This window comes from Lactuca serriola, chromosome 1, assembly GCF_051521515.1.
Source record: "Lactuca serriola cultivar US96UC23 chromosome 1, Lser_US96UC23_V15, whole genome shotgun sequence".
NCBI lineage: Eukaryota > Viridiplantae > Streptophyta > Magnoliopsida > Asterales > Asteraceae > Lactuca > Lactuca serriola.
The window spans coordinates 107,005,265-107,021,086 of NC_136408.1; the positions used below are offsets into that span (position 1 = coordinate 107,005,265).

Below are 15,822 nucleotides of genomic sequence, written 5' to 3' on the forward strand. Positions count from 1 at the left end.
CATTCTTTATATGTACGGAAACCTTGTGACATATACTAAAACTTGGTTAAGTTTAGTTATTCTAAATAATCTTTTGTCGAAAAGTCGTTTTCGACCCCTATTGTCTCTAAATTGACTAGCCCGGATCTGCGGGCGTTACATTTATACTCCCTCCGTCCCAAAATTATAGTCCGTCTTTCCTTTTTGGTTTGTTCCAAAATAATAGTCTACTTCTAAAAATAAATAACATTTTTACCAAAATACCCCTCATTATTACTTAACCAACTAAGCATTTAATGGAACATTAAATGCAAAGTAAGGATAAAACTGTCATTTTATTATATAAAGTTATTAGTAATTAATGTTTTTCTTAATCTGTATGTTTTTTGTCTGTGGACAATAATGTTGGGGCGGAGGGAGTACATTATTAGCATTAACTATTAACATTTAAGTTAATTTTATTTAAAGTTTTTTATCAATAGATCGTGTAATTAATAGTATAATACATATACAATTCTATATTATATAAATCTTTAATACATTATTAGCATTAACTAAAGGACTATTTGATAGTATCTGAATTTTTAAGAGCTGAATTTTTAAGAGGTCTGAATTTTTAAGATCTGAATTTTCAAATACTGTTTGGTTGAAACCTCTGAATTACAGTGCTGAATTATAAAAATGACCATTTACCCTTCTGTGTTTTTTTTGTTGAATTTAACGTTTTTTGTTTATAAAATAACCGAATCAACTACTTGAATAATTATAAAAAAAATACAAACACCATATAAAATTCAAATTAAACATAAATGAAAATTAAACATATATCCAAATCAACATAACTCTATCATTTCTTGACTATACTCAAAGCAACTAATTATAATAATACATGAAAATCAAGATTTCATATCACAAATGACAAACCTATTTCTTAATTGTTGTACCCAAAACAACTAAAAGCTCCAAAACAATGATAACCTAAAACACATCTAAAAAGGTAAAATCTTCTATTCTTTTGTTAATTTTCACTTATTCCCCAAAATACCCTTTTTGTGTAAAACATAATTTCTTTACTTCAATCCAAAATAAATGATATTAATGAATGTCTGGTATGAAATCTTCTCCATTAATAGACATCTCTTGTTCAAGATATAGCATCACACTTTTAGTTAGTAAATCCATAATATATTTATAATCAATTTCATAGATTTCAACATAATTTCACAAGATTTCACAAATTTTTTAGAATTCATAAGCATACTTTCATAACAACAAATCAAAAGAAAAAAATACATCATTTGTTGTTGTTGGAAAGTAGAAAAACAAGAGAAACAACAAAAATCAAGATTTCACAGCAATGTTTTCCACATATTTCAGCAAAATTTCACAATAAAAACGAAGAGAAACAAGAAATCAACAATTTTTTCAGAAAATTCAAAGAGAAAACAAAAAGAAACAAGATTTCACAGAAAAAACGAAGGAAAAAAAGAAACCCACGATTTCATAAGACTATACACCATCAGATTTAAAAAAAAAATAAAAGAAAAAAACAACAAATTTTCTATGAAATCACCGAATTCAGGATCACTTGGTTAGAGGAGAAATATGGAAGCATCTTCTACACTTGAAGAATGTGATTCAGAAGTAACATTAGGAAAAAAAAACGAGAAGAAAATAGGAGAAAATAGAAGAAAAGCGAAAGAACCTGATGATGTTGCTGGAGACGGCGACGGTGAAGGTTGCGGCGGCAGGAGATGGCGCTCGGAAGGGTGGTGACGGCGACAGATGACGATGGGAGGAAGGTCTTTGGTGGCGAGAGTATAACCAGACGATGGAAGCGAGAGAATCAAGCGAAAACGAACAGAGAGAGGGCTAGGGCGTCTTTTTATTTTTTTTTAGATGAGCTTCCAAGTCTGATTCGGTAAGTGATAAAATTCAGATTAAGACCACAAAATAAGAGGTAAACAAACAGTCAATCTTACCGATTCAGACATACCACTTATTAAGTGGTATTATGATGCAAACAAACGGGGCCTAAACCACAAATCTAAAACTCAATGAAATAATTAAATTTTGAGAATTGTTGACAATAGAAAATTTTATCTACATCTCATAAATAAAGATTAGATGTAATCAATTTCAAATTTCCCGAGTACATATGAACCCTTTCATACATCTAAATTTTAATATTATAATTAGTATTCTAAATGAGCGTATTTACACTCTGTTGTTAAAACAAGAAAACATTTTAAGAAAAATTCTATATACTAAGGGGTTGTTTATTAGATGGCGCTTAATGTTGAAAAAAATGTCTCCAACTTCTTAATGATTAATAGAAGGTAAGAATAAGATTGCTAAACCATTTAGATGCATGTTAATTACATGGTTTTTGATTCGTTCAGAGGTTGTTCGAGACTGTATCAAATGCATCGAGTAGTGAGTGATACAAAGATAACCTCTAAAGGTTTCATTAAAAGGTTACCATGATAACCACAATTCCTAATAATTAGTGATGTTTATAAGAAAATTATTGTGCTCTTTTGATTGGCTACCAGACTTAAATTATTGCAAAAAATAACTAGAGAGAAGTTAGAAGGTATTTGTCAACTCACCAAGTATTTGTCAACGGATTACAACATCAATTCCACCAGATCAACGGTTTCGCAATGGTCTACGACTATTAATAGTTTATGTCTTGCAGAGATAAAATAAAGACGAAACTTCATCCACCATCATGTGCAGTAGTGGGATTAAAGTATTCCATGGACTTATTATCATAATCAACGGTTATATATAATAATCTTTAAGCCAGTAGGTACAGTTTTTTAAGCAAATGAGTTCTGTCTAGATAAACATCGATATAAACAGGAAGCACAAAGCTACATCTAGCATACACAATCACCACGCGTTCATGCTTTCTTATTCAGTTTCTTTGTTCAAAACAATCATCAATATATAAAAAAACAATGTCTTCTTCAGGGGAAAACCTAGAAAAGTATCGGATTCCACTCCACGAAATCCTGCGGGCCACAAGAAACTTCAGTTCTGAAACTCTGATTGGAGATGGTGGATTCGGTTTCGTCCACATAGGGCAACTCTCTGAAGAATGGAATGAACGCACAGTAGCCATCAAACGCCTTAATCGGGATGGTGGTCAAGGAAACAACGAGTTCGGTAATGAACTCGAGATGATTTCCAGTTTCCATCATCCAAACATCATTACATTCATTGGCTATTGTGATGAGGCCAATGAGATGATCATAGTTTCCGAATTTGCTAAGAATCAAAGCCTTGATCATCATCTCCAAACGCCGGATAAGATTCGTGGCTTAACATGGGCACAACGTTTGCAGATTTGCTTAGGTGCAGCAAAAGGGCTCAAGTATCTTCATTCTGGCCTTGGGGAGGACAAAAGAGTAATTCACAGAGACGTGAAGAGTGCAAATATACTATTAGATGACAATCTGGAAGCCAAAATCTGTGATTTTGGTTTGTCAAAATTTGGTGCAAGAAATCAAGAAGATACCCAAATTCATACAAGGGTTGCGGGCACGAGGTTTTACATGGATCCAGGCTCACCAAAGAGTCAGACGTGTACTCCTTTGGAGTGGTTATGTTTGAAATGTCATGTGGGACACTGGTTTATCGTGAAAAGTGCTCCGGAGATGATGATAAGCCACAATATCTCATTGATGTTGTCCGAAGCGTCTATGATGATGAAAAAAAGGCTGCGGGGCCAGACAAGTTAATTGATCCTTATATTAAAGATCATGCTGATATGAACTCTTTTCATACATTTAACAAAATAGCACATAAATGTGTAAACCTGAAGTTAGAGCAACGGCCAACGATGGAGAGGGTTATTAGGATGATTGAGCAGGCATTGACAATTCAATTGGTACGTCTTTTCATTTAATCATTTTTAAGAAAATATTTCCGATATATTATATTGAATAAACCGTTCCATAAATTTTCCTTGATGTGATATCGTTTTGCGTTTACCCACAAATTAATGTTTAACGCCAAAAGATTTTATCTTATTATTTATATCAATCTTCCTCTGTCAATTTGATTTTTATTAAAGTTATACTAAATATACTAAATCCGACAAGTTGTCATTTTATTAATTTTTTAATGGGATTTTCACTTATAAGAAGTATTAATTAATCACAACTATTACCATAATTAAATGTGAAATGCATTAATTATGGAGATTATTAATTTTGCCATTATCATATTACTTTCTATTTTAGTTTATTTATATTAAAACTAATTAGATAATTATTATATATTACTTTCTATTTTAGTTTATTTATATTAAAACTAATTAGATAATTATTATATATAGCATTATCATTATGGCGTGTTAAGATATCGATTTTAAAGGGAATAAATCATTTACACATTATCTTTATGCATATAAAAGAACTAACTCTTTCTTATTCTAGCATGGTAATTTTTTGTGGACAAAACTTCATAAATGGTTCCTGTAGTATTACAAAATCTGAAGTTTCATCCCTAATTTTAAAAAACCTTATGGATATTCTTTTTGGTATCAAAACTTTTAATGTTTAGTCTTATGGCTCATTCCGTCAGCATTTCTATGTTAAGTGGATGATATTTTCGTTTTTCACTATTCCAGGGGACCATTTATGAGGTTTTCACTTAATTTAAAAAAAATGAATTATAATATGCAAGGTCTCTCTCTCTCTCTCTCTCTCTCTCTCTCTCTCTCTCTCTCTCTCTCTCTCTCTCTCTCTCTCTCTCTCTCTCTCTCTCTCTCTACACGTACTACAAACTGGGGAATGAAATCTTCCTTAGTTGCTCCCTCCCACTCTACACGTCCTTCACCTCTATCAAATCCGCTATTGTTTAAAAACATATAATGTTTGATCCTTATTACTAAAAGGTATTTTCGTCATATTACTACCACAGGGACCATGTGAAGCTTTGTTTTATTTTAATATATATATATATATATATATATATATATATATATATATATATATATATATATATATATTAAAATAAAACAAAACTGTTTTTAAACATTATGACGAAAATACCTTTTAGTAATAAGGATCAAACATTATCTGTTTTTAAACCGTAGGTGCCATCTGTGAGGGTTTTTGAGCTTAGGGACTAGAATTCAGATTCCGGAATACCACAAGAACCTTTTATGAAGTTTTGTCTTTTTTATATTTCCTATAATACTTTTCAAATCATACTCGGTTATGTTTTTATCACAGAACCACGACGAATCACCTACCACACGAAGCCTAGACAATTTTCTAATTCCACTGGAGGAAATAAACTTGGCAACCCAAAACTTCAATCAAGAAACATATATTGGAGACTCTGGATATGGTGTTGTCCATAGAGGACAGTTCTATGGACGGTGGCAAAACCGCACTATGGCTATCACCCGATCGGATCCAAAAAACTACAAAAGAAGCTGGGGCGAAGAATTTAAAAAAGAGCTCCGGATGATTTCCATTCTTCAAGATCAAAACATCTCCCGTTTCATTGCTTACTGTGACGAAGACAATGACAAAATTATAGTTCATGAACATGCTGTCAATGGAACCGTTGCTGATTATCTCACAGACCGGAGGATTAACATTCCTACCCTAACATGGGAACAACGCTTGAAGATTATCCTAGGCACAGCAAGAGGAATCCAATACCTTCATTTGGTTCTTGGGGAAGACAACCAAGCAACACGTGGGAACATTAATTGCAAAAATATATTATTAGATGAAAATATGGAAGCCAAAATTTCTTGTTTTGGTTTGTCAAGAAAAGCTCCTTATTACCACAGACCCGTCAGATATATGTCAGACATGTACTCATTTGGCGTCATAATGTTTGAAATGTTGAGTGGACGCCGAGCTGATGAACTAGGCAGATATGTCGAACCAGAAGACCAATTTGATCTATTTCAAGAATACTACCGCAACAATCAACTCCATATATTCCTTGATGATTGTATAAGAGATCAAATTGATAGCCGTTGTTTGAATATATTAATAGAAGTTGCATATCGGTGCATAAAGAGATGCCAACAAAGGCAGGATATGAGCAATAAGGGGGGGCGAAACCGTGGTAGGGGCCCAGGTGCAGCAAGAGGCATGGAACTGCGTAAACGTTATACAATGAATGATGTCGTCGACAGGATTGAGGATGCAGCAGAATTTGAAGCAAATGAAACCTAGCATGGATTATACAACATGGATATCTTTCAATTTTTTATATGCATCCAAGATAATTTTCTAAAATCAATGGTGTTATTTTTTAGATCCCTTTATTATCAACTGGTGATATTGTTATGTGTTACTTTTTTCTAACCACAAGATTTTATTGATAAAAAGCTAGCGAGGAGCTAGGATTACACGTAATTTAAGCATACCCGAGTAATCATTACACCAATCAAACCATTTGATAATATCTATTTTGTAACTCGATCTTTAATCCAAAAGAAAGCAGAAAATTTTACCTCGCTGTCTAGATTGTAGTTGTTCCTTATTTTGCTATTATATGTACGGTTGTTTTGTGTAGTTCCATAGTACCCACACAAATTTGAAGTGACAAGATTCTAGATCTTCTTAACCATCTTTTTGCAAGCTTCAATAGAGTCGACATATTAAGAAGTTTTTTATTTTGCCTGAATTTTAGTATTTGATTCCTATCCTTCTACTATAAATACATTAAGCAATAGACAAACACCACATAGTGAATTTTGTAATCCTTATATGCTATTAGGTTTCAATCTCTAAGGTGCTGTTTGTTTTTTTTGGAAAAAAACATCTTCAAACCTCTTATTACAGCGCGGCGCAGCATAAAAGCAACACGTTTCATCTTGCAGCTGTTTGTTTTTCAGAAGTCTTCAGATTAAAAAACCTATGCGCGTGTTCTTCTTGGCGCAGCACTTGTTTTGTCTCTTCCTACCTCTTCTAATTTCTTCTTTTTTTCTTGCTAAAATATTGATTATATATTGTTGAATTCTTATTTCACATTTTTTTTTGTTTTTTTTTTGTTTTTTATTGTTGAACTTTTTTTTTTTTAAATTCTGAATAATAATAATTTCTTTATAAAATATCAATATTTTATGCTAAAATATTTTTATTTTTTGTTAAAATATCATTATTTTTGCTGAAATATCATAAATTATTGCCGAAATGTCATATATTATTAAATTTTCGATATTAAAACACTATTTTCGGATTATAAAATCGGTTTATTTTAATTTTTTAATATCTGCAGCACCATGCAGATGTTAAAAAAACAAACATGCTTCTTACTACAGCCTGCAGCCGTTTGGTCCACCTCTTCTACCGCAGAGGGTTGTAGAGGTGGTCCGCAGACTTCATGGATTTTTGCTTCGGAAAAACAAACAACACTTAAGTCTCTAAATCCCCCCCCCCCCCTCAAGACAACTGGCGGCTGTTTTGTTCATACTCTTCAAATCTTCACTATATCGTGCCACCATTCTTCATATGACTACTGTGAAGCTATCTCCCATAAATAACATGCTTTAGTTGAACTAGCTTCTCCCCTTACTCGTAAATCAATAGTTTCCATGCCATGTCAATGGTTCGATTGCCACTCCTCCTTAAACCAAACAAATTTTCGATGTTTCTTCTCATTATTTAATGTCATTTAACTACCATGGCGGAAATTATAACACTCATTGTTTAGGTAAATTTCCATTTTTAACCCTAAGTGAAAAACTTATGCAAGACTGTCCTTATGACATGCTTACTAGGGGCGTACACATGGCATAACTCACTTAAAATAGACATGTGTTTTTAAGCGTACGTTGGGCGTACTCATTGGTACGCAGGGCGTATGTGGCCAGTGGTCAAACCCTGTATTTTTGGGTTTGAGCACGATTTAAGCATCCTTATCTCATCAAAACCTTTTCCGTCATCAGCCTCTATCTCCCAAATCATCCCTTGCTAACCCTAATCCGTTGTGTGAGCATTTTGAGTTTGAGAGTATGTATTTTGTGTTCTTGAAGGAAGGAAAAGATAATGGAATCATCTTGGAAGCTCAAGGCAACCTAGATCCCGAAGTATCTCACCCTCAGGCATCACTTGAAGGTATAAAGTTTGAAACTTGATGAGTTGTTTTCTTAGATCTTGCTAGCCTAGGGTTTGAGTTCATTTTTGGTCCCTTAAGAGTTGTCCTTCTAGAGGTTTTTAAGTGAATAGAACCATAAAAATATGATCTTGGTCCCTTTTCTTTCTTTATGCATGAGTTATTATTAGTCATGTATATTCTATTTATTATATATGTATAGAGTGTAGGTACTTAAGTGTAAAATATTGTGTTTAGGTAAATCTCATGGACACTATTTATATCTCACGGTTGGATCAATAAAGGAAGGGAAAATATTTTGCATTATATTGTGTGTTATAGTATGGTTTCAAAGCTCCCTTTCTGAAAACCTAACCCTACTAGTCGTCGTTCCTTCATAATCTCTTATCTCCTTCAAATTTTTTTTCTTACGTTCCTTCTTCTTATGGCAGAAAAATTACATCCTGCTCTTATGATCACTAATATACGAGATTTTATTCCGATTACTCTCGATATGGAAAGCGCTCAGTACACTTCATGGACTGAGTTGTTTAGAATCCATTTTCGTGCATTCCAGGTCACTGATCATATTAAACCCAAAGCTATAATCATCTCCTCCTCCACCACTGATAAAGTCGGGGCTGATAAACTAGCAGATCCCAAACCAATGGATACTTATTGTGGCATCCCCAAAATCACGGTCAGAAAAGACCAGTTTAATTTATGCTTTTAAAATGATTTCAGAGTAATCCTTTGATTAAAAGAGTTGCGGAATTTGTTCCCAAAACAAAATATGATAAAACTAAGATTTACCAAAGCATTTCTTAAAGAAATGTATTTTTCATTGTATTACAATACTCGGGATGTCATGTTCCGATAAACAGACCAAAAGCATAAACATTTCAATAAAAACCTGACAACAGTTATTTACAATAACAGGTCTATAATCCAAAAATAACTTGACAAGTCATCCAACTTATGCTCTTGCGCCACTACGTGTAATACAAAGAAAACTGACTGGGTCAGGCTTGGGAGCTTGGTGAGCATATAGGGTTTTCAACCCACAATAAGTAATTAAATTTATTTTCATTAACCAACAATAACCTAATTACCCATTCCCGTTATTCTCACTTTATGTCCCTAAACCAACTGACACAAGGGACCTAGTCTATGAATATTTCATCGGGGTGACAACACATGCATTCGGGGGTTTCCCAGCAATATATGTCAAATAAGGCAATCATGAGGGGGATGGAGTACAGCGAATGAACACCCAAGTTCATTAACACCTACATGTGGCGAGCCTGCTAGCGTTCCACATGACTATCTAGAAAAGTCTGTGGTCGTCATCTAAACTCCGCTAGATGACTGAATCAAAAACAACATCGAGGCCTCTCATCTGTTTATCACATATCAACTATCTACCCATGTTCTACCCAACATATTAGTAGATAAAAATATATATTTTTATACATAGTTTAAAACCTGTATAGCATTCTTATTCAATACATATTCCAAGCAACAGATGAGACACATACACATAACACGTATTTCGTAGAGAATAAATCATATCTATGAGATAGAAGAAAGTGAATATACATTCACACATATAACAACAAAATATACACATAACACGTATTTCGTATAAAATACTTCATAATTATGCATTAGAGGAAAGTGACTACACACTCACTTGATCAGAAGATGATCGAACAGTACTACGGCTCTAAGAGTAGTATTCTTCAGTGAAACCGGGATCATTTCACACACCGGGCTTCTCGCGGGCAGAGCTTCGGCTTGGAAACACTTCTCTTCTCGGGATCTTCAGGGCTTCGGGACTCGTTTCGGGTCTCGGGAATGATACAGTGGCTTCGGGGGGTTAAAATAGGGCTTAGAGAGAGTATCGGAGTGGGAGAGTAAGAGATGAGCAACCTAAATCGGCTGACCCTTGATTTCTATTTATAGGGTGAATTTTCTGGGTTCACCTCGTGGGTTTCTAATATTCACCTCGTGAGCTACATATGCTCACCTCGTGAGCCCGATACGTCATTACGTTCGTCATGGCCACTTGACCTGGAAGACGTCTATCATCTGTTCACCTCGTGAGCCACTAATGCTCACCTTGTGAGCTAGGCTCACCTCGTGAACTACATATGTTCACCTCATGAGCTCTGACACAACCTTGGGGTTCACGCCCCGAACTTCATAAATTCATAACTTTCGCATACGAGCTCTGTTTTCGACGTTCTTTATATCCACGCATAGCTGAGATTATGCTCTACAACTCCCATTTAGACTCCGTTGGCTAATTTTGACTTCATTTTTAATATATTATAAATATATTATTTTTAGTAGGCCGGGACAGGAAAACTACGTTATAAACTCATAACTTCTTCATCTGTCATCTGTTTTTGCATGTCTTTTTATCGTTTCACTACTATTAACAAGATCTTCGATTCTCGTTTAGATTGTTTCGGCTAAAAACCACTCGATCTCAAATCGAGTATTCGGGCTACATATTGCTAAGTCCAAACTTCAGAAAATTATAACTTCCTCATAGGAAGTCAGATTTGGGCGTTCTTTTTATGCACGCTCTCGGTTTAACGAACTCTACGACATTCGTTTAGATCACTAAGGCTAAATATTGCTCTAACGTAAATTTCAGTTTTTACGTCATTCAGTGTTGTCGGGTCTGTCACGAAACTTCGACGAGTGATAACTTCTTCGTTATAACTTGGATTTCGGTGTCCTTTATATCCCCGAAATCCTTGTTTCGACCACTACAACTTTACTTAAAGATATAGGGATTATTTCACACTTTAATTTTGACGCTTATTTTATCCTTTATTAATTATATCTTTATAATTAATTAATAAGCACACAAATACACATAATTCACATAATACTCAAATATTTCATCATTAATACTTCAAAAAGAGTTACAAGGGTTAACCAAGACTATTACATCAATGAAAATGCCTAGCCTGGAAACGCGGGCGTTACACTGATCTATGGAATCGATTATATGTCATTGTCATCCAATGGATCTACAGTACTATCTCGAATGATCTTCTCCAAACTATTCTAAAACCGAAAGCTAGTGCAGCACAAGCATGAGCAGCCCTCAAGAGTATTTTTCAAGACAACTAGAATGAGCGTGCTCTCTACTTGGAACACAAACTAGTCACCACCAAGCTTTCAAATTTCACAAATTGCTCTGCTTATTGTCAGGCATTGAAGATGGTCTCTGATCAACTTTCTAATGTTGGCTCCCATGTTACTAATCAACGACTCGTCTTACAACTCATTGCATGTCATACGGATGCATATGAAGGGTCGCCATGATGATCCAACAAATCAGGCCTCTTCCAGATTTCTATGAAGCACGCTCTCGTCTCATCTTGGAAGAAACACGTAAAGCCAATCATGACACCCAATCCGCTGTTGTAGATGCATCTGCCCTCAATGTTCAGAATCAGCACACTCACCCCCTTACCCTACAAATGACTACAACAGTGTCACCAGGGGACATGGACGAGGCACTAAGGGTCGTGGTCATGGCAGACGAGGTGGTAACTACACAGGTGGCAACCGTGGACAACACCAACAATTTCCCCAATGGACTCCTACTCCCTTCGGCAGAATTAACCTTAGTGGGCTCCTCAACCATCCTAGAACCCATAGCCTCCCTCATGGTTTCCTTCTCAACACACCGCCTTGTCCCTATCCTACCACTCTGCCATGCTCATCATAACCACAACCCCCTAATGCTCTAGGTTTACTTGTCCCTCGACCACCACAACCACAAGCTCATAATACCTTAGAACATTCATACACTCCTACTGATCTGGAGCATGCTTTTCACATAATGAGTCTCAACTCTCCGAACCCAAATTCATACCTTGACACTAGCGCAACATCTCACATGAAAAATAATTCAGGTACCCTCTCCTCATATAATAAGAGTGATTTCTGGAATATAATTGTAGGTAATGGTGCACCTTCCAGTCCAAGGCATCGATAATCATATTATTACTCCAGCCTATCCTCCCCTTCTTCTTAATCAAGTCCTTTATGTTCCTAATTTGATTAAAAACTTACTTTCTGTCCGTTGTCTCACAACTGATAATAATGTTTCAATCGAATTTGACCCAAATGGTTTTCTTGTGAAGGACTTGCAGAATCGGATGCCTCTTCTCCGCTGCAATAACCCCTGAGATCTTTATCCACTTACACTCAAGTCGACCACTCCACTCAAGTCTCCTTCCACTTTTGCTGCAATAAACCGAGATATCTGGCATTTTCGTTTGGGACATGGGAGTTAATGTGTTTCGTTGTTTGAATAATTCATTGTCATTTCCTTTTTGTCATAAAAACTCTACTTCTTTTTGTGAATCGTCTGTTATGGGAAAACATATTAAATTAACTTTCCATTTATCTCCTACTTTTTCTGTTTCTCCCTTTGACATTATACATTGTGATGTTTGGACCTCACCAGTTTCTTCTTCCGTTGGTCATCGATATTATGTGTTATTTTTGGATGACTATACAAACTTTCTGTGGAATTACCCTATCTCCCATAAGTCCCAAGTCTTTCCTATTTTTCAAAAATGTCACACATGGTTGAAAACACAATACCAATAAAATCTATCCAGTGTGATAATGGAAAAGAGGATGACAATCAACTCTTTCGTGATTTTTGCTCACAACATGGTGTCACCTTCAGATTCTCTTTCCCCTATACTTCTGCTCAAAATGGCAAATCAAAAAGAAAAATATGATTTATTAATAACATCATACGAACTCTTCTATGTCACTCTCACGTCCCCACAATTTTTTTGCATCACACTCTCCTCCATGCCACCTATCTTCTCAACATTCTCCCTAATAAATGAATTTCTTACGAGACCCCTGCAACACATCTCTACCGTCGTACCCCATCTTACACATATCTCCTTGTTTTTGGATCACTTTGTTACCCACTTATCCCCTCCATCACTATCCGTAAATTACAACCATGCTCGTATCCATGCGTTTTTCTTGGATACCCAAATAATCACCGCGGGTATAAGTTCTACGACATTGCCACCCAGAAAATTACCATTTCCCTACATGTTGTGTTTAATGACCATTCTTTTCCGATCAAAAATCTCAATTCACCTCCTAACTATTCCATTTTCACTGACGATACCCCTCATCCCTTATATGTCTTTTTCCTACCAAACAAACAACAACCACCCCAAATATCAACCCCTATCCAACTACAACACCATTTATGCATTCCCATCCTCCCTTTCCGTTTACTTATTCCCGAAGGCCTAAGCCAACCATTCATGTTGTTGACCCTGAACCTCCTCAACAACTGATTGCCCCCACTCGCACTATCCAAACTAGAAGTATGTCCAAACAACAACAACACATGCATAAATATCTTTGTCTCCACCTCTATATCTCCTATCCCTCGAACTCCCACCAACGTCTTAAATAATCCAGATTGGAAGGGTGCCATGCTTGATGAATTTTTTGCTCTTATGGACAATAAGACATGGGAAATTGTACCTCGTCACCCTCATATGAAAATTGTATGGAGCATGTGGATTTTCAGACACAAAACCAAATCCAAGGGTACTTCAGAGCGCTATAAAGCACGGTTGGTGTGTGATGGTTGGTCTCAGCAAGTCGGGGTTGACTGTGAGGAGACGTTTAGTCCCGTAATCAAGCTAAAAACTATTCCCACGGTTCTTACGATTGCTCTTTCACACGCTTGGCCGGTTCACCAACTAGACGCCAAGAACGCCTTTATCCACGAGAACCTACGTGAAATAGTTTACATGCATCAACCGATGGGTTTTCGAGATTCCCGATTTTCAAATGATGTTTGTCTGATGTAGTCTGTGACTACATGAAAAGACAATTTAACTAGGCGTATTGTCAAACGCAAAGAACAGGGGCACTATCGTGTGCTTGACGACCAAGAATTGAGAAACTGATCTCGACTCTTTATTGCAAAACAAAAACGAATTCAAAATATCACTATATTGCATCAACGCATCATTCTCCCCTGCTTGAAAAAGAACTCGTCCTCGAGTGATTATCAGGATACAAAGGCAGATCCGGCTGAAAAATGGTGAGGTCAGACACATTAAACGTAGGCAAAATCGACCAGCCATCCGGTAGATCAACAACATAGGCATTATCATTCACTTCCCGAATTATCTTGCAAGGGCCAATTTTCTTCATCTTGAGCTTGTTATACGTACCCACTGGGAACCGTTCTTTTCGTAAATGAACCATAACGAGATCACCCACTTCAAATACTTTCTCACGTCGATGTTTGTCACGTGCTTCTTTATACTTAGCATTAGACAATGCTAGCTTTTGTTTAACCTCTTCTTGGACTGCTTCGAGTTTTTTAGCCAAATTTTCAGCTGCTAAACTGTGCCCAGGCAACGCAGGTAACTGAATAAGATCTAGTGGATGTTTAGGCTGCCTTTGGTAAACAATCTGAAAAGGCGATTTACCAGTTGACCTGTTGACCATGTTATTAAAAGCGAATTCAGCTGGAGCGAGAAATTGGTCCCATTGTTTAGGGCGATCGCCACAAAGACACCTTATTAAATTCCCTAAGGTTTTGTTCACCACTTCAGTCTGCCCATCTGTTTGGGGATGGAAAGAGGTACTAAATTGGAGCGTGGTCTGAAATAACCTCCAAAGAGTGCGCCAAAAATGACTAAGAAACTTGGAGTCACGATCAGATGTGATTGTTGAAGGAATACCATGTAAATGAACTATTTCCCAAAAGAATAATAAGGCAATATTAGACGCATCCGCCGTTTTCTTGCAAGGGATAAAATGGGACATTTTGGAGAAATGATCAACTACCACAAACACAGAATCATTTCCTCTTGTTGTCTTGGGAAGACCTAAAACAAAATCCATAGAAATATCTTCCCAAGGGCCGTCAGGAATAGGTAATGGAGTATACAAACCAGTATTTTGGGATTGGCCTTTGGCTTTCTGACAAATAACACATTTAGCAACTAATCGACCCACATCCCGTTGTAATTGCGGCCAAAAATAACGCTCTTCAACTAACGCAATAGTCTTATCCCTTCCAAAATGGCCTCCTAATCCGCCTCCATGCAATTCTTTGATAAGTTCTTCCCGTAAAGAAGTACAGGGAATATAGAGACGATGATCATAGAACAGATAACCATCAAGCTTAAACATAGGTGGAACTATCTTGCTGCTCCATATCTTCTTAAAATCTTCATCATCAGCGTATAACTCCTTCAAATCTTCGAAACCAAGGATTTCTGTTCGTAAGGTTACTAATAACTCAGCTCGACGACTCAACGCATCAGCCACCTTGTTCTGATCACCGGATTTATGTTTTAAAACAAACGAAAAACGTTGCGGATATGAAACCCACCGCCCATGCATGCGATTTAATTTTTGTTGACTATTAAAATACTTAAGTGCTTCGTTGTCTGTATAAAGAATAAACTCACGATGGAACAGATACTGCTCCCAATGTTGTATGGATCTATAAATCGCATAAAATTCTAATTCATAAGTAGTCCACTTTTGTCGTGCCTCACTAAGTTTCTCACTAAATAATGTCATGGGTTTCCCGTCTTGGGACAAAACAGCACCGATGCCTATAATCGATGCATCACACTCTAAAGTGACAAGTTTATCGAAATTGGGCAAAACTAGTAAAGGAGCAGAAGTCAACTTTTCTTTGATAAGGGCAAAACTTCG

The 15,822-nt window shown here is 36.1% G+C and overlaps 1 protein-coding gene and 1 pseudogene across 1 annotated transcript; both read left to right on the forward strand.

Moving 5' to 3' along the window:
- Positions 1 to 2,803: 2,803 nt before the first annotated feature.
- On the forward strand, positions 2,804 to 6,276 carry LOC145097054 (putative serine/threonine-protein kinase PBL22). Its single transcript, XM_079034545.1, has 2 exons — positions 2,804 to 3,877; positions 5,229 to 6,276. The coding sequence occupies exons 1-2, from the start codon at positions 3,593 to 3,595 to the stop codon at positions 6,192 to 6,194; spliced, it is 1,251 nt and encodes a 416-aa protein (XP_078890671.1). The 5' UTR covers positions 2,804 to 3,592; the 3' UTR covers positions 6,195 to 6,276.
- On the forward strand, positions 2,946 to 3,439 carry LOC145060011 (putative serine/threonine-protein kinase PBL23 pseudogene; annotated as a pseudogene).
- Positions 6,277 to 15,822: the final 9,546 nt, after the last annotated feature.